General features: G+C 49.8%; 1 protein-coding gene across 1 annotated transcript in view; it reads right to left on the bottom strand.

Annotated features, from left to right (window-relative positions):
- MAPK4 (mitogen-activated protein kinase 4) overlaps positions 1 to 19,534 on the bottom strand; it is a 152,293-nt gene that overhangs the window by 48,884 nt on the left and 83,875 nt on the right. The window contains exon 3 of the mRNA XM_075066869.1: positions 10,244 to 10,388. Within this exon, the coding sequence (XP_074922970.1) occupies positions 10,244 to 10,388 (145 nt within the window). The remainder of the gene's footprint in view (positions 1 to 10,243; positions 10,389 to 19,534) is intronic.

The following is a 19,534-nucleotide window of genomic DNA, read 5'->3' as shown; positions in this document are numbered from 1 at the left end:
TGGCCTTTCCACACCCAGCGCCAATTGCTAAGACTTCCTAGAGGAACTTGTGGCCTCCGTCAGGCTGACCCCACAATATGATGACAGTTTTAACATGGGACATCCTAAGTATGCAGAGAGATTGTGGTAATGGTTAAAATGACTTAGCATTCATGGTATGCCAGATGATTAGACACCTCTGCCGACCTTCGGATGTGTATTTTCTGCATCTGGATGATGGCTATTGAGGATACTCCACTACGCAAGTCACCGGCGTGTGGGCATCGTCAGGGACCTATCACATGTTAGGCCTGATGATCCACTCCTGGAAACATCCACTCTGGTTCCCGACGCCGAGGTTAGACTTCCTAGGGCTATCGCTGGAACTCACGACTTAGCCGGATCTGCTTCCACAGCCACGGTTTCAGGCGTGGCACCGATCATCCGGGTCTGCAAACTTTCCCGACGACCTTGCTCGCCCTTGTCTGCGGTCTCCTGCGTTCATGGCTGCCTGTAGTTTGTAACCAACACAGCTACGCTCTAAACCTTGTTCTTCTCCAAGTTGGCGTCAAATGGCGTTGGACAGGGCCAATGGTCACGATAGTCCCACCATTCCCTCGAGCACCCTAGGCTCCTTAACTGTGGCTAACTCCTCCCTGGTGTGGGTAGGGATGCAGCTTATCCGCCACAGCCTACTGTCCCCTGACACGGATACGTGCATCTCCGACTCAGGTGCTCACCTCAGTAAAGGGTTCCAGCAGCAAGCTGCCCGAGGCAGTGGCGTCTCAGTGTTTACAAGCCAGCACAAGCGGCCACTGTCCTAATAAAGCCTGGAGGGACATGGTCCTCCCCTTTTGTCAGGAGGCCTCCGTCTTGGGACCTTTGCATAGCCCACTCAAAAAATCTGGTAGCATCTTTCTCCTCGGGGCTTGCTCAGCGGTCTTCCTGTCTCAATAGTGCTCGCCCTGCTGATGTCATGCATTCTGTTGCAAGCAGTGGGGATTTTTTCCCCACATATGGCCTGTTCGCTTACCACGAGAGCACAGAATGACCGAGGTTCCTGCTCCTCGCAAGGTCTCTCTCGGGACCGATCTCGGATGCTGTCCCTCATGCCGGTGGAGGGCAACGCCTTTATGCTTCCACCGTTCCCCGCTCATTGGGTCCTGCTCAGAACTTGCGCGGGCAGGGAGTGCATCAATCATGTTTCTTCCAGCGTCGCCGCAGGCAGCGCTTATACGTCCACATTTGTCGGCATGTAATAGCCTACCATTCCTGCCACTCCACCCAGACAGAGATCCAGGACTGCGGCAGACTTCGCCGCGGATGCAGTCCTTCACCTCATGGTGTGACCGCACGTGATTCACGATAGCAGGAACCTTCCCCCTGGTCAACGTACCTGGCCAGGTGGAAGCGTTTCTCCTACAGGTGTGACACGCTCAATCTTACTCCTGACTGGCGTCTCGATCCCTCTATTTTGGACTACCCCTGCACTGCAACAGCGGCCTAGGCGTGTCATCGCCAAGGTACACTTGGCAAGCATCTCTACCTACTTCCAGCTAAGGTGGTCGTTCTGTGTTCTCATACTCTATGGTTTTCGAGAGGTTCCTCCCGGGCTTGAGCGCATACACCTTAAGGTAACGCGCCCAGCCCCAACTGGGACCTCCAACCTGGTCTAACCAGACTTATGTCTCTTACATTCGACCCGTTAGCGACCTGCTCGGCTGTTATATCCTGTCTTGGAAGACAGCTTTCCTAGTCAGCCGTTACGTAACCAAGATGAGTCTTTGAGTCCAGGGCTCTTAGGTGCTTCTGCCATACATTCTGTTGAACAAAACCAGGTGGCAAGTTAGAAACCACAACCTGCTTTCCTCCTAAGGTGGTTTCGGCCTTTCATGTTCACCACACTCAACGTGAGGGGAAAAATTGCACTCCCTGGACGTCTGTGAGCGCTCGCATTTATGTGGAGCGGACAAAACCTTTTTGTAACTCGCGCCAACTCTGGTCGCAGTAGCTGGCCGAAGGAAAGACCTACTTGTTTCCTCTCACACGCGGAGGATCTTCATCTTGGGTGTCTGCCCGTGCACGCCACTTGTTAGATTTGGCTCCACAATTTTCCCAAGCCACATCACCATGCGTTCTATTCAGGGCTCTAGGCTTCATCTGCCCGCGCCTACTCAACTCGTGTACCTACTGTCCATAAGTAGATAGGTACGGGTTATATTTTTTTAACCTGTAATTAGCGGTGAACAAAGGGGGGCAACAAACACTCTGACCAGAGGACCACATCAGGAGACTGAATAATATTTTTTTAAGTAGGTCTGGAGAGGGAACGGAACTACTGGTCGTATCTTTTGTTTTCCTTCTCGGCTACTGTGAGTAAACAGCTTTTCTCTAACTCCATCTTCTTTCAAATATTCTTACTATCAAGTGTGCAGTACCAAAGGAACCAAAAGTAATTGGCTGTGATGTGGCTGTTGATTGTAATTTACAATGGTTCGCTCGGCGTCCGGACAATCGCCATTCGGGCGTCTCCCCTCTGTCGTGGGCCCCGCATTCGGTGGCTGTGTTTCACCTGGTGCTGCCTCAGGCCTAGCATGTGCTCTGTCGCCTGCACGATTAGCCCCAGCGCGGTGACCTTGGATGTGGAGTCTCCTCGCGCTTAACCGACCATGCTAGCTGCCGAACTCCCCATCCACAGTCGGCGCTGCCTTGCGGTTGCGCTCCGGCCCTCGCGTTCTGCGGGCGGCGGCTGTAGCCCGCATCCGCCGGACCGTCCTGGCGACACTCTGTACCGACTGTGGTTGGCTAGAGTGCGGTCTCTTCTGTTGCTGCTGGGAGAATGGCCATAGTGAGCCGCGTCTTTTCATTCGAGGTGGTCCCTGTCTCGAATCTCGGCCAGGGTCTCTGAGTTCAGGATAACCCTGTTGGCTTCCTTACTTATTCCCTGGTGATGTCCTCGTCGGGTCTCGATAGCGGTCTGCGCCCTCCCTCCCGTCGGGGCATTCGCTCCGGGCGTCGCTGCCCCGTTGCCTCCAAGTCGCTGTTGCCCCTCGCTTGGACGGCTTGCGGCGCAGCAGCGGCGTCCCTGCGCGGGCCCGGGTTGGCCACGTGGCGGGTAGGTCCTCCCTCCGCCATGTGTCGGGCCGCCGCCGTCAACCCTTGCGGCCCCTTTGCCCAAGCGGCGTCTGGAGTGGGCTTCCCTCTTGGTCACGCCGTCTGCGCCCTCGGGCGCCACTTTGCCGTTCTAGTTGTTTGCTAGCACGGTGGTGGCGTTGGTTGGCTGGGGACGCCCTCTGCGTGGCTCGCCGCTGGGGTCGTCGGCGTAACGCACGGCCCCGCGCCTTCGATGCGCCTTCGGCTTACTTGTTGCCTTCGGCTTTGTGCGCCTGCGGGCTTGCTTTCCCGCCGGGGCTTTTCCAACCACACTCGTCAGTGTGACCGGCCGTGCCGTTCTCTTGTTTTGCTTTGTTTTTTTGGTTTTTTTTTTTTTTTTTTTTTTTTTGTTTTTGGTTATTGTTCCTTTTTTTTTTTTTATATTTTTTGGCCGTTGTTCTCTTTGTTTCTTTTTTTCCCCTGGCCGCCAGGGCAGTGGGCCTCCCTCCTGTGGTTCTGGGCCGTTTTAGGGCCTGTGATGCCAGGCGGCCTTGTCTGTGTCGCCTTTTTCGTTCTCCTCCCACGAGGGCCCGTATGCGTCGCTCTCCCCCGTCGCTTGGCGTGGTGTCCCCAGGGCGCGGCGCTGGCACATCGCCTGCTCTCGGGGCACCGATGTCCTTTTGTGGGGTGCCGTTTCTACACTTCTCCACCGTCCTTCGGTGTTTATGATTCTAGGGGCTACAAGCGGGCTTCGATGCGTTTGCCCGTCAGGCCTCATCTACGGCCCTTGCAGGCTTGCACCTTGCGTCCGGGTCTTCTCCTAAGCTTCCATGTTCTCGGGGTGGCCCTGCCCTTGTTGGCCAATGCCGTTCCCTTTTCTCCCCTTGCATGACTCGTGGCGGGGGCGGATGGCCCCGCCCGTGTTGTCCCCTCCCTAGCAGCCATCGGGCCTTCCCCGTGGCATGGCGTCCGAGTCCCCGTCAGGGCCCTCTCGTTGGGGCCCCGCGCTCGACTGTGCCTCCCGGGTCCCCTACCCTCCGGGACCTGCCTGCCTGGCGGTCCCACTGACGGCTGCCGTCCATAGCGTCACTTACGGCTTCTCAAGTTGTTGGGAAAACAGGCCCCCCGTGTCTCTCCCGGCTGCGCATTACAGCAGCTGTCTGGGGGGGCGGCCCCCCCCCCTGGGACGAACATCGCCTTGCGCGTCCCGGCCATTGCGCCATGACAGGTTGCTGCAACCACGGGCAAGCGTCTGAACTCTACCCGACCTGCCATCGGCCCTTCGGGACTTGGTCACCGGCCGGCGCGCGTCGGACCTGCCCGCGATCAGGCCTGAGACCCAGAGCAGTGCGGGCAGGTCGACGAGCCATCTCGGGTTGGGCGGCTAGCGGGAGCCACAGTGCCATAGCGGTGCTGGCCGAGCAGCGCGGGAATTCATCGGGTCGGTGACCGGCGACAACCCACCTGTGCGGCGTGCGCGGTGCTGAGGAGAACAGCATCGGGTGTCAGCAGGCGTCGGGCAGTGGGCGGCGGACGGGATGTGGAGCGCCTGCGGGACCGTGATCCTGCACGGTGCCAGCCTCTGCTGCTGCACGAGGTGAATCGTTCAAAGGTGGCTTGCCAAGGACTATATTACCGCCACCGAGGGTGCGGGGGTTCGGCCGCAACTCTGTCCAGGGCAATGAGTCTCCCTCGCCGTTGGAAATGTCTCCGGCGTGGCGGCAACAGTCAGCTCGACCCAGTGCGTACCGGGGCAGCTGTTCAGCACGCGATTCGCCGCCCTGTGGACCGGATCGCGGTGCTGCATCGCCAGTCTGCAAGGTGTCGGTCCGGGCGCTCCGGCTTACGACCAGGCTCTCTGTCTGCCGGTGCTTTCGACGGGAGCAAGTAGGCAGGAGCCGCCACGTTGCTGCACCGGGAGCCAGCAACGGCCCTGACCTTCGACGCCCCCTTATGGGACTGGACCCGTGCACAGCTGTTGGGTGGCCTGCAGGAGGTGTCCGGAAGCCGGGCCCACTAGTGACGCTCCTGGCCGCGGGTTTGGTTGGCACGGCAGCAGGAGGGAGGCTAACCGGCGCGTGCGGGGCAGCGGAGTCTGACTTCGACGCCTTGGGGACGGGATCGACGGTGCGCATTTCAGTGCTGCAGAGTGTGGTGCGGTGATCGACTAGACGCGCTACACTTGGTGGGTGGTTGGCAGAGGCAGCGGGAGAGAGGCTAACACGGCAATCGGGGAGAGGCAGGCACTGGATCGGCCGGGGGAACCGGAAAGACCGTTACTCACCTTTTGTAACTGTTGTTCTTCGAGATGTGTTGCTCATATCATTCCAGTAAGGTGTGCGCGCGCCGCGCTGCACAGTTCATCAGAACTAATTTTCTTCCACAGAAACTCCGAGGGTCCGACAGGCGCCCTGGCGTTGGTGCCTTTGTGGCACCATATATATGGCCTCCCTGGCGCGACCCCGGCCGTCTCCTCAGTCCATTCGTTACCGCCCCGTGTCGGTCGTTGGAACAGCTGGAGTGCGGCTGCTGACCTCACCTTCCCCTAGCTTTCAACCTCGTCTCTCTCTAGTTTATCTTTCTGTAGTAGATGTTATTCTTACTTTATTAGCAGTTAGGTAATTTGTATATAGTAGAGGCTAGGTTTCCATCCTCCTCACCCTCCCGGGACCCGGGCTCATTGCCTGGCTCTCCCGGCTAAAACAGTGTCGGGATCCTTTGGCCGCGCTGCTGCCAACGGAGAAGAACCCCCAAAGATCGTATGCCCTGAAAGTTGCTGGCGGGAAGTCCCACCTGACGGAACAAGTGCAAATCTGTAAGTCCTAATCGAACCAAGGAACAAAAAAGGAGCGCGGGGAAATCCGTTCTGAAAGCAGGCTCTTATGGAGGCCGCCTTGACCCGGCAGCTCCGGCACCGGAGCGCCACCGAAGGTCCTACCAGGCAGAAGTTCCGCCATTCAGGGCACCGGAGCACGACCGGCACCGCCAAAACACCGTGGCACCAACAGTTCTCCGGCGGCAGAAGTCAGCCCGGCACCGCTTCCTCTGCGCCGAAGGCAGAAGTCCAACGGCCTCCTGCCAGCATGCCCCAGCTACAAAACACCGCCAGTCTAGAGCATAGACACCATGACCGTGCCACTTCCGCACCGGGCAAACTGAACCAGGCGGGCAACCCGTCTTCCCCCCATGCACAACTGGAGAATACAACAGCCCACGCTCGCGGACATGAATCAAACAGTGGCCGGATGTCACCTCAAGATGTCTCTCCAGCAGTGTTACCAGGTGCCAGCGCAAATTCCGAACTGACCAATGAGCTCATGAGAAATGAGCAGGTGCAGGTTGGCAACCAGAAGCAGCAGGAGCCGGGAGCTTCAAAACCACGGCGCCGTGGCCGGAGCCTTCAGGCACTGGCAGGAAGAGTCGTGGGACTTCCGCACCTCAGACGGAGGGGAGCCCGGTGCCGAGTCGACTTTCGTGCCGGTAATGGCTCGGTGCCGGAGGGGGCCGGTGCTGAGAGGCGCTTCGTCGCCCCGCCAAGTAGGCCAGGCGGGACTCCCGGTTGCAGAAGGCGAGGGGAAATGAAGTGCCGCTCCGTTTGTTCTCGCGCCTTAAACGCCTTGCAAAATGGGCACTCTAGGCTGTGAAGATGCCAGTCCCCCAGGCACGTAAACAGGAGTCGGTGCGATCTCCTGTCAGCACGGTCTGCAGGTGTCCAAGCCAGTCTAAGAACAAGTGAGCGGGCACGGGCTCCAGGCACTGTTGCGCGGGAAGGGGCTAACTCCCCGAACCCGCTAAACTATTATAAACTAACTAATGCTAGTAAAGAAAAACGCATAAGTAATCATCCAAATAAAAGGATATAACTAATATACACAAGCAACATGAGTAGCTAGGAAGCCGGAGGTAGCTAAGCTGCGCTCCACTGTTTCTCCAACGCCAACACGGGCAGGTAAGAAAAGAAGGAACTGAAGGGCGGCTGGGTCGGCAGGGGTATATATCCGGCACCATAGCGGCGCCACTCCAGGGGGCGCCCTGCCAACCCACCAAGTGTTGCTAGGGTAAAAATCTTCCGACGAACGTGCACGCGGCGCGCACACACCTAACTGGAATGGATATGAGCAAGCACTCGAAGAAGAACTACCCTTAGTTGTCACCTATGCCACCATGGCCACACTGCTATCCAGAGAACGTACGGGGGGGGGGGGGGGGGAGAGAGAAACAGAGAGAGACACACATACATAAAGACATTTTAACAATCTCTTCTACGCAACACTGAATGCTTAATTGTAGCTTTTACAAGAGAAATATTGAAGTTGAAAGCTTTGGTCCTTGGCTGAAACAAAATAAAAGGGATGAAGAGATCCAGGGAGTGGCTGCAGACCAAGAGTTACACGGCCGCAGCACAATGCAGTGCACTGAAATATTTTTAAAGAAAGGGCTGTTCTACATTATTAATGGATCTGATGATTTATTTAGAAAAATCTACGCTTGGCTGCTTATGAATGCATTAAACTCCTCCTGTCTTTCAAAATAATAATAGGCAGTGATAATGATAATAGAGAAGGAAGACTATTAAATACCCAGGAAAGAAGACAGGTATTTTTGATCACTTCAGAGTATCCACTTGATTCTTGAAAAAATTACTGAATATCCCAGCTTCATATAGTGCTTAAGGGCCCAACCGGTGTTTAGCAAGTGATATAGCCCCTGCTTCTTATAGTAACAGTTTAGCAAATACATTGGATAAAGATTTTCTTGAGAACATCAGGATACCTTCCAGGCTTTTACTGCTAAAATGTTCTATGTTTCTATGCGGAGCTACAAAACAATGATCCCTTTTTATTATAGGAACATAGGAGTAGAAGAGACTTCCAGGGTCAACAAATCTAGTCATGACATATGATCAAATCAAATGCACCTTTAGATTTCTAGTAACTACCCCTTCCATGCAGAGTTCAGCAGCCATTTTGTTCTCAGGTCTGGTTCTAGCCTGTACTAGCAGAGAAAAATGCATATTGCACAGTAGCCACTGAAGTCAGTGGATACCAAGTCCTGCTCTATGACGGGGCATTGACCAAGACTTTCCATAGTGATTAGTGGTTTTCGGTGCTTCTATCTGTAAGTGCCCAACTTAAATTACTAAGGAGCTTGCTTAGGCTTAACGCTTTCTAAAAATCAGGCCTCCTTAAAGTGTGTCAAGGTAAGCATCCAAAATCTTTAGTCGCTTGGCCATTTCTAACCTTTTCTAAACCTGATCCACTTCCACAGAGACTAGCCTCACATCTTATTCTTTGTTTTTTTGTTTTCCTTAATGGACAAGAACTCATTTTAGAGCAGACATGCATGTTTTGAAGTTAGTGTATGGAAACAGAACTCTCGCTAGCATAAATACGGCAAATGCCAGAGTCTGAAAGGAAGCAAAACTCTGTCCTGAACTTCTGATGTGCTCACTAGCAGGTTGTATTCTCTTCTATGCAGCTTAGAACAATTTCAGACTTGTTTTCTGATCACACTTTTATTTTTTGCCCAGTTTCTCAGTAACTACACTCTCTTTTGCTATGTTTTTATTGTTGATTTTTTATTTCATGCTTCTTTCTCTATTACTTGCTGATATAACTTGTCAAACTCCCAAAACAGCTTGGGCCAAAGCTGTGAAAGGCAATCAAAATCATGTCTGCAAGATTTGGGGGCATGTTCATTTACAAGCCTCCATTGATACATGCCACGCAGGAGCCCTTTCAGTGCATTTCCAGAAGTGTGACCCCTGAGGAGTAGCGGTCACCTCCACAATGTGTAGCAAAAAACCAAAATGATGTCAATTTTTCCATCTTGCCTTTCACTATAGTCAACACAGCGGGCCTGTTTCTGAGCTCTCTTTCTCTTCTCTTTAATCAGAAGGTAACACCATTGGAGCTAATGGAGTTATGGCAATATGAATGTGAATCACACTTCATATCTGCTAAACACTAAAGTGGATTTTCCCAGTGACCAGTAGAACCCAATCCTGCAAAGGTGCATGCATGTGTTTACACAAGGGCACTATTACCCTTTGACTTAAATAGAACTACTCATAATGCAGAAGGTGAAGCAGGTGTATAAGTCTCTGCAGGACTGATCTAAGATATTTTATAGGAGACAGTTTTTAAATGTAGGGGTTTTTACAGCTGGCTTTCAAGAATATTGTAGAAACAATTATTGCAGAGTGACAGGATTCTGGCAGAAGAGCAGCAGGCACCAACCAGCATACAGCAAACTTCATGTCCTTTCCAAAGTGAAATGTTATTGGTGGAAATTTTGTAGCATACGTTAGGATGTTCTCTCTCATGGCAAAGGAAAAGATCTTTAAGATACTGACCACAATTCATATCCACCACAGAGTATAGACCTCTTGGATAGGGCCATATCATCTTATGCGTGTGTACTAGAGTTGTCCAAAATTTTCATAATTTTTTTCCAACCAAACTAGAAATTTTTGCAAGAAATCTCCATTTTTGCTGAAAACCCAAACCTAAAAAGTTTTCAGTTTTTAGCGTTTGATCAAAAATCTGAAAAATTCTGATAAATCTAAATCTATAGATAGATACATACCCATCACAAAATTGAAAACTTTCATTTTCATTTAATTGTTTTTGTGGAAAATAAAATCCATTTCCTGAGCAGCTCTAGTTTGTGCAGATCCTTGAACAGCGAGACCCTGATCCGAAGTGCAGTTTCTATGCATTGCAGTAATAAAAATGTTTAATGATAATTACATGTTTTGTGGCCAGTTCAGTTCCCAGAGGATACAGACATAACAAAAGCCACCATCACAAGCAGCAGAGTTGTAGGCAGGGTTACTAGGCCTGAACGGAAATGAAGACAGTGAACTACCTTCTTACTCTTCGAGCCTATCTACAGTAGGGGAAATTTGCACTCATACAGTTGCAGCCGAGGCAACTCTAATGCTGCACCAGTGTAAAATAGGGCTTGGGCAGGTGCAACTTACTCTGGTCAGAGGTGTTAACTCTAGCACGAGATATTATAGGATACTTGCACTGCTGCTGCCTGGGCTGTTCCTGACTGCAAGTAGAGAGGGATTCAGTTAAACAGCTAAACATTCGAAACAGCTTTAAACATTCACTTGAGGCGTAGAAGTGGGGAGGGGAGTAGAAAACAGGAATTAGAAACCTACCAGCAAACAACATCCTTCCCGTGAGCATTTCCGCCAGGATGCAACCTGCTGCCCACATGTCAATGGCTTTGGTGTAGGCATTAGGTGAGAGGAGCAGGCGTGGAGATCGATACCATTTTGTTACTAGGCCTTCAGAAAGATAACCCTGAAAGATTAAAAATATACATGTCTATATAAATAACTTTGGAAAACACACTTCATCCATTCCTGCCTTTTGCTGTCTAATCGCCAGGTGAAGGGATGAGTTTCGCTCCTGTAATACCAGCTTGGAAAGATTTTGCTTTAACTCATCCCAGTTACATCACAAAGAAGCAGGCAGCATTTTTTTTCTTTCAAAATGTCATGAAAAAGAGGAATGTTGAGCCAGAAGATCAGTACTGTAGGAAACTGCAAGACTGACGTCCTCACTGAGCCTGACGGTGAGCGGTAAATTCAATCAAACTGTGCAAGCGTGTATATAAACACACATAGCCACATAGTGGTGATCTCCGGGTACCAAACTGCAGAGCCATACGGTTGCATTTGTCATTCACCTTTCACCACCTCCCCTGCACTCTGACCATAATCCCTCCCCACTGAAAATACCAGTGCCTTTGCAAGTTACTGGTAGCTTGTTTTAATGATGGCTAGATGGCTGGAGAGCTGTATTTACTGCTACTGACTGCCTACTGATTGTACCCATGGCTAATTTAAACAAAAGCATCCTTTTGTTACTCTGTTCTCCTTCCCTGCCTCCAGACTGTGTGCTCATTTCATCTTCTCTTTTAGACTGCAAGTTCTTCAGGATAGGGGCAGTTATTTACTATGGGCCAGCATTTTCAAAAGTGCTCAGCACCCACACCTGGGGCCAGGCTGTCAGAACAGCCAGTACAGTCGCTGCTGAGCTCTTGAAAATCAGGCCTGACACATGTGTACAGTGCCGAGCACAGCGGGACCCCAACCCCAATGCTGGACTATAAAACAATGTTTTCTTCTACAGGGCCGGCTCTAGCCATTTCGCCGCCTCAAGCACGGCGGCATGCCGTGGGGGGCGCTCTGCCACTCGCCAATCCTGCGGCTCCGGTGGACCTCCCGCAGGTGTCCCTGCGGAGGGTCCGCTGGTCCTGCAGTTCCGGTGGACCTCCCGCAGGCGTGTCTGTGGATGCTCCACCGGAGCCGCGGGACCAGCGGATCCTCCGCAGGCACACCCGCGGGAGGTCCACCAGAGCCGCCTGCCGCCCTCCCGGCAACCAGCAGAGCACCCCCCGCGGCATCCCGCCTCCAGCACGCGCTTGGCGCACTGGGGCCTGGAGCTGGCCCTGTTCTTCTATCCCCACACTGCTCCCATCAAAGGTGGAAATTCCGCCCGCAGAGTGCACGAGTCTGAGATGCAGGACAAGCAATATAGAATCCTGGTCAAATGGCAGGTTGATTGATATCGCGCAGGAGGTAGAGAGGGAAATGATCAACTCTCCAGCACTCGCTTCTAACCCAAGACGATATGTCTTGGGTTTTATACAGCTGCCCATCACCGTGGTGTCTGAGCACCTTCCACAGAACATCAGTAATGAAACATAAGTGAACTTAAAATCACAACATTATTTTGTATGCAAATGCTATTTTAGATACTTGTTAAAGGATTCAGAAATGTACTGTATTAAACCCAATTCAGCAAAGCACTTAAGAACATGCTTTAAAGTTAAACATGTGCTTTACTGAACTGGAGCTAGTTATAATTTTTCTGTGTCTCTGAAATCTTTACAGTGGACCTATTGTTTCTATGCAAAGCACCACAACATGAGAGTGGACTGACTGATGATGTGACGGACCAGGTCTAACATTTTACTATTGATCTGGTTTTGGGTGGGGAGCCCAAGGGTTAAAAGAACTTAACTGTTCTGGTTTTTGTTTCATGTTATTTTATTGTACAGGCATTTACAAAAATTCCCAAATTAAAAATCATCAGTAATTCACAGAAAGACACACCGTATATTTACTAAGCTCATTAGTTAGTGACTGTGTTTGTATTCACACAGACCTCAACACCTTAAAAGCGGAGATGAAACTGCAGCCTGAATTATAATGCTGAAGGTGTTAAATAGCTGACACCGCATATAACTAGCTGTGGAGGCAGAAACCTTGAAAGCTCCATGAGTGATTCTGTATTTCACCTGAACTGGTACCTCAGAGAACATTAACTCTGATGAACTTGCAGGTTTTTTTTAAATACAATTCACTGTTGAATTTTGCATGCATTCATCGTTTTTATGCAGGGGCAATGGCCTTACACTTTATTCTGAAGTTTACACGAATGATTCGTCGGACTAGCACATGACAATCTGCTAATCACTCCTCAGTGTCGTTAATATCAAAATAAAGTCTTGCATGGGAAGGAGGCCCTCATTCTGCTCTCCTCTACTTTAGGATCAATGGGCCAAATTTTGCTGAGTTTCACCAGGACAAATCTAATTTCACAGTTGTTATTGACCTGTGTAACTCCACAGACCTCAACGGAGTAACATCTGATTTACACCAGCAAGTGACATCAGCATCAGACACAGAGCTGCAACTGGTGTACAGTATCTGAGAACTGAATTTGGACCATTAAACCATGTGCTTTCTAGGCCTGGGTTTCCATCTGGTACTAATTTTAAGGAGATTGCCCTTTTATTATACTACTACCACTTCGCTCTTCAGCAGCACCTTCCATGAAGAATTTCAGAACACTTTGCAAACATTCACAGATTTGAAGGCCAGAAAGGACCACTGTGATCATGAAGTCTGATCTCCTGGATAACAAAGGCCATAGAACTTGCCTGAAATAATTCCTAGAGCAGATTTTTTAGCAAAACATCCAGCCCTGAATAACCTAAACCTCAAAACACCCTTGTAAGACTGATATTATTGCAGCTTACAGATGTGGAAACTGAGGTACAGGAAAGTTAGCACTTAACTTGACTAGAGCCATACAGGGAGACAGGCTTTCAGCTGGTAATAAAGTCCAGATTTATTTACACCTAGGCCAGTGCTTTAACTTCCAGGGCCAAGACTGTCAAACCTGGGACTAAAATTTTCAAAACCACCTATGATTTAGGAGCTTATGTTCTATTTTCAAAAGTGACTGAGGCATGAAGGAGCTAGAGACACAGGCTTCAAAAATAGTGCTTAGGCTCCTAAGTCACTTATGCCTTTAAAATTTTTTTACCTGGGGGAACTATCATTCATCTCCTAAATCTTTATTCAGGCACCAGAATAAGTAATGTGACTTTCAAAAATGCTGAGCGTACAGAAGTCCATTGAAGCCAATAGGACTTGTCACATTATTAACAGTACCTAGCTGGAGCACAGTCCTTGATATTAAATGAAAGGTACTGCTTTGAGCAGGGGCATCTCTATGTTTTTTGCTGCCTCAAGCACGGCAGTCAGGCAGCCTTTGGCAGCGGTTCTGCGGGAGGACTGCAGGTCACGCGGATTCAGCGGCGGTTCTGCAGGTGATCTACCGGTCCCGCGCCTTCAGCGTACCTGCCGCCAAAGGCTCCCTGGCTACCGCCCTCATGACGACCAGTAGGCCATCCCCACCCCCCAGCTTGCCACCCCAGGCACACGCTTGCTGCACTGGTGTCTGGACCCACCCCAGGTTTTGAGAATTGCCCCTCTTATCCTCCAATAGTATTTTCCAGCTTCCTTAATTTACTCTCACCAAATTTAACCCTGGTGCACATCCACCCTGTTCTAGATTACAAGCTGATGGTTCATTTTGTAATAGCAATGCTGATACTAATTTCATAATTATTTATTGCTTTGTGAACAGAACCCAAGGCTAACATGACCATTACACTTTAATTCCAAGCTAAGGCATAACTTTCCCAGACAGCCACTGTTGACAGACGTTAGAGAAGGTTAGTGGTGCTCAGCTGGGAAGGACAAGAAGTTATGCAGCAGAACCTAGGGAATTCAATTGTTACAAACGTGCTCTATAAACTAGTGATGTCTGTATAGATGTAAATAGTCCTTGGTAGGTGCCACTAGATGGTGCTCAAGAATACGAAGCATAGTTTCCAGGTTTGGTAGGATTCATATAAATTGTTTTTATTGTCCACTGCAAATAGCATATCTCTTTAGGTGGCGTTCTTAACATGATCAGGGCCTCACGGTAATAGTCATGGAATAACAATGAACCACAGAGACTGTCCCCATCCCAGACAACTCAACATCTATGGAAGGATGGGTATTAGGTTTGCCAACTTTCTGACTGCAGAAAACCAAACACCCTTGGCCCGCCCCCTGCCCTGACGCCCTGCCCCTTCTCACTCTGTCCCCCCTCCCTCAGTCACTTGCTCTCCCCCACCCTCACTCATTTGCTCATTTTCACCAGGATGGGGCAGGGGGTCAGGGTGCGGGGTAAGGGCTCCAGCTGGGGGTGTGGGCTCTGGGATGAGGGGTTTGGGATGCAGGAGGGGGCTCCGGGATGAGGCAGAGGGGTGGGGTCTGGTGGGAGGTTAAGGGCCCCATCTGGGGGTGCGGGCTCTGGGGTGGGACCAGGGCTGACGGGTTTGGGGTGCTGAATGGGGCTCTGGGCTGGGACTAGGGGGTTTGGAGTACAGGAGGGGATGAGGGGCTGCGACAGGAGATTGTGGTGGGGAGGGAATGAGGGGTGTGTGCTCTGGGTGGTGCTGACCTCAGGCAGCTCCTGGAAAGCAGCGACATGTCCCTTTGGCTCCTAGGCGCAGGGGCAGCAGTGGGAGCTCTGCATGCTGTGTTTCCCGGCCAACGGGTGCTGCGGAGCTGGTTCAGGGTGGTGCCTGAGCTGGGGTTACGGGCAGCGCACAGAGACCCCTGGCTGCCCCTGCACCTAGGAGCCAGAGGGACGTGCTGGCTGCTTCCAGGAGCCGCACGGAGCCAGGTGCTGCAGCCAACCAGACTTTTAGCGGCCCTGTCAGCTGTGCTGACCAGAGCTGCCAGGGTTCCTTTTCGATTGGGTGTTCCAGTCGAAAACCAGATGCCTGGCACCCCTAGTGGGTATACATCACCAGACTGGCAGTGCCAGGCAGGGATTTGTAGCCATTAAACAACCCATCATTCCCAGTGATCAGACTGGACCTGCATCTCTCATGGCAGCACCCTAGATTCTGTGTTAGGTTCACCTGCTGCCCTTACCTTTAATATGGAAGTTCAGTGTCTCCCAGAATGCAGTGCTCCATCTTCCTCTAAGCATCATTAAGGTTGAGCATTGCTTGCAGACTTCAGGCTGTAACTGCATATTAAATGATGGCAGCCACAGGTTACCCTATGCGACTCTGTGAGGCTGAATTTATTCCACAGGCCACTTTTGCCTGTCTCTTATCTAATTCCTTCAAAACAACATCTCTGGCAGAGGCTCAAGGAGACTCTGAAAGGAAAGCAGTGTGGAAGCGATTAACTAATGAAAGAGGAGACTGGGCTACAGGCTGCTTTGTCCTCTGAGATCCCTGGGATGTAGGAGAGTCCCTCATTACCAGACAAGGAAGCATTTCTAGTGACTGTTCGGAGGGATGCTGGGAAGAGCGAAAGCAGAAGCCACAAGAAGCAGCAGCTAATTATGAGACTGGAGTCTGGCAAAAAATGCAGCAAAACAAACAACTCCATTAACCCAGGGGAAGATGGAAGTGGGTGAGCACAGAGAACCTGCATCAAATGAAGATATGGCGGGGGAATACCAACCACGTAAGAACAACAACAGCACCCTCTCTTCTCCTGAGGAACATAAGTACATAAGACAATTTAAGACAAGCTTTTTGTAGAGATAGGTGCTGACCCTTCACCCCCCCAAAAACTTTTGGGAAAATCAGATGTGGATTCCAACTTCACAGCTCTGTAACAGGTCAAGTCAAAGCCCTAGATGTGAACGCACTGAACTTTGCATGCCGCCCCAAGCACGCGCTTGGCGTGCTGGGGCCTGGAGCCGCCCCTGTCTTTTAGGGTCCAATACAGACACAGAGTGACTCAGCTAAATACCAGGTAAAAGCGCTGTGCAGGACAGAGCATGGGAGGCCTGACCCTAGCCAAGTGAGAGCACTGAGTTACCCCTGCCTAGCCATGCCCAAAAGGGAACATTGAAACTCAGTGCCCCATGATAGGAACAGTGTTTATGTCACTTTCTCTTCAGACACACCGACTCGTTCTCCACGTCCTGCCCATTTTTTGTTCTATGATCCTGCAAGTAAAGGAGCTGGCGAGCTGTGGCCCAGAGATCCCTTCCTAGTGTGGGGGACAATGCCTAGCATTTAACCATGGCTGCATTTGTATGGAGCCTCCTCTAACAAGAGCCCTGCACCGCAGGCAACCTGCCCTGCACCAGGGTCTGAACAGCAGACCTACAGTACTAACCACATGGGTCTCTGCCACTTGAACTAAGTCCTCTCCCCGGCAGCTGTAGCAGCCTCAATAACCTCTTATGGGGACTGGTTACTAGAGTGGGGCAAAGAGCAGATAATACTTTTATGCATGTGCTTGTGAACTGATACAAAGCTACTCTGAGGCACATTAGAACCAATGTGATTCCCTGCAGCAGGTGCGACAGTGAGTTTGTGCGGCATGATCTTGGGTTGCTGTGGGCAGCATGGAAGCAAAGTGCGATCGCTAGGTTAAACGTGCACAGGAGATTGTCTTTGAGAAGCAAAAGAAAGAGACAATTTGCTACTTGTGCTTTTGGGCTGTATGCACCATTGTGTTAAGCTGGTGTGGGGTGGGAACCCATTTATTTGCATGGTGAGAGGTGAGCATGGTGTCCAGTGGTGAGAGAAGGAGGCTGGGAACTGGATCTCTTGGGTTCTTTGCCCAGCTCCTGTAAGGTATGCACAAAAGGGAGTGCACAGTGACACAAAAGAGAATGCATGGTGGTGGAACTTTTTGAACAACCTCCACACTGCATTCCCCTGCGGTGGTAATCTGTAGACAATCCCTGTGCTTGCTGGCGGTTTGCTGAGGATGATAGATTGTTTTGGAGCCCTGTTTTTGCACAGACCCCTGAGTCTTTGCTCTGTGTTACAGGTGTGTGCTGTGTGTTTGTACTGACTGAAATGATAAGGAATCCTGTGTTTTCAGAAGACAGAATCTGCATTTTGACACATTACACTCAGTCGTTGATTCCTTGCAGGACTCCAAGCAAATCACTCAACCTTTCTGTGCCTCAACGACTCCTTCTGTAAAATGGGCCTGATACTTCCCTACCTCACAGGAATGTGGGGAGGCTTCATTTGTAAAGCACTCTGAGATCAGCAGATTAATCGTACTATTAAGCTACCCAAAATCTAGGAAGAAAACGTGCGAGGTGACATGTTCTTGCAACATGCCAGGAAACACAGAGTTGTATTCAGAACGTGCAAAGCAATCCAAAACCTTAGAAAATATATTTGTTCAGTATGTGTTTACTCCTTCAACAAAAGGATCTCTAGCTGGGCAAAGGTCACCAGTGGGGTACGTCAGGGTCAGCAATTGAGAACACACTTGTTTAAATGTTTATTATTTAAATGTTTATTACTTGATCTGCCAAGGAAAGAAAAGGTCAGCTGTATAAATACATACCACCTCCTAAAAAGCCAAGATAAGAACAATTTAGCCATTTAAATGGCTGAGCAAAGCATAACCACAGCTTTGTTCCTCTCCCTGTCTAGGCAAGGAACCAGTCACCTCCATTTGTGCGTTGTTCAACTGGTTCATTTACATTTGGGATTAGCCTTGGCTACAATATTTTTGTACATGATAAGGGTGGTATTTATGTGTGTTCCTGTGTGAGGGCATTAATGGGGAAAAGGTACTGGGAGCTCTTCTCACACACTTACCCAAAGGGAAAGGTAGAAGAGGAATAATGGCTCCATAGTTAGATGCTAGCTCAGAACTTGGGAGACCCGGATTCAATTTCCTGTTCTGTTACAGGCCTCTTGTGTAACTCTGGGTAAGTGACCTAGTCTCTCAGTGCCTCAGTTCCTCAGCTGTAAAATGTGGATAATAGTATTTCCTTCCACCACCAGGTGCTCTGAGGATAAATACATTAAAGGCTGTGAGGTGCTCAGATACTATAGCCATGTAAGTACCTTAGATGGCCATGAAGGACCTTAGATAGGCATTATTTGGCACAGAACGCTAGGGAAGAAGAGTCGATCAGCGCTACCCCTTGTTAAACCTCCCACGAAATCGAGATACCAACCTAGAGTCTTAGGATACCTCAGAAAGAAATGAGCAGGAACTGTCAACTCTGAGGGCAGTACACTGTATCAGGGTGAATGGCACTGGAGTGGGAATCAGAAGATCTAGGTTCTATTCCTGTCCTAATCACTAACTAATAGTGTGATCTTGGAGAAGTCACTTCATTTCACTTGTATATATCGCTATGAGTCCATCTTGGAAATGAACAATAATGCTCATGAGGCATCATGGCCCCATTATTTCAATTTTCGATATTTTGCTGAAAACTTCCATTTGTGGGTATTTTGTGTTTCATCAGAATATCTACATTTTCTGCAGCAAGCAGACACTTGTAGCAAAAAGTTTTATGGAGTCAAAACCCCACTTTTCCTTCAAAAACAATTTTTATCTGGAAAATTTTCAACCAACCAATCCCACTAGCTCCCCATTGCTGTGGGTGTCCAGTCACCATTACTGTCAATGGGAGGTATGCTTGTTTATCAAGCGAAATATTAACACTGCCCTTAAAAATGATCATGAAATGGATTCAACTATTAAAAACCCCAACACAGTACTGTCACTTATTAGGGTAACTCTGGATTATACGGCTTGTGATCAATGGGCACATTATGATCCATTTTTTCTGCATAAAAGCAGAGACAGCTAAATACAACAAATAAGAGTTTATATTTTTCCTGTCTTCCCATAAATGCAGGTTTTTGTTCTGATTTCTAAATGCATGAGTCAATACTTTAATCAATAGCATTTACTATTAAAAGAATGCTGTAATTTCTCTTTCCCTACGGTACAAATTAATTGAGACTCATTAGCCGAGCATTTGTTGCTGTATCAGATATAGCACACAAGCCCTGAAGTATTATCAGATCAGACTATTGGTTTTCAGACACTGCTATTATTCACTTCAGTGGAGACACTTTCCTTTATTGGAATCTATACAAGAAAATCAACAAACGCTTGTTGAGTAAAAGACGGTTACTCACCTTTGTAACTGTTGTTCTTCGAGATGTGTTGCTCATATTCATTCCAAGTAGGTGTGCGCGCGCCGCGTGCACGTTCGTCGGAAGAATTTTCCCCTAGCAACACCCGGCGGGTCGGCAGGCGCCCCCTGGCGTGGCGCCTTTGCGGCAC

Source organism: Chelonoidis abingdonii, chromosome 6 (genome assembly GCF_003597395.2).
Source record: "Chelonoidis abingdonii isolate Lonesome George chromosome 6, CheloAbing_2.0, whole genome shotgun sequence".
Lineage (NCBI taxonomy): Eukaryota > Metazoa > Chordata > Testudines > Testudinidae > Chelonoidis > Chelonoidis abingdonii.
Note: the sequence above shows the minus strand (reverse complement) of the source record. Positions and strands in the feature narration are given on the sequence as shown.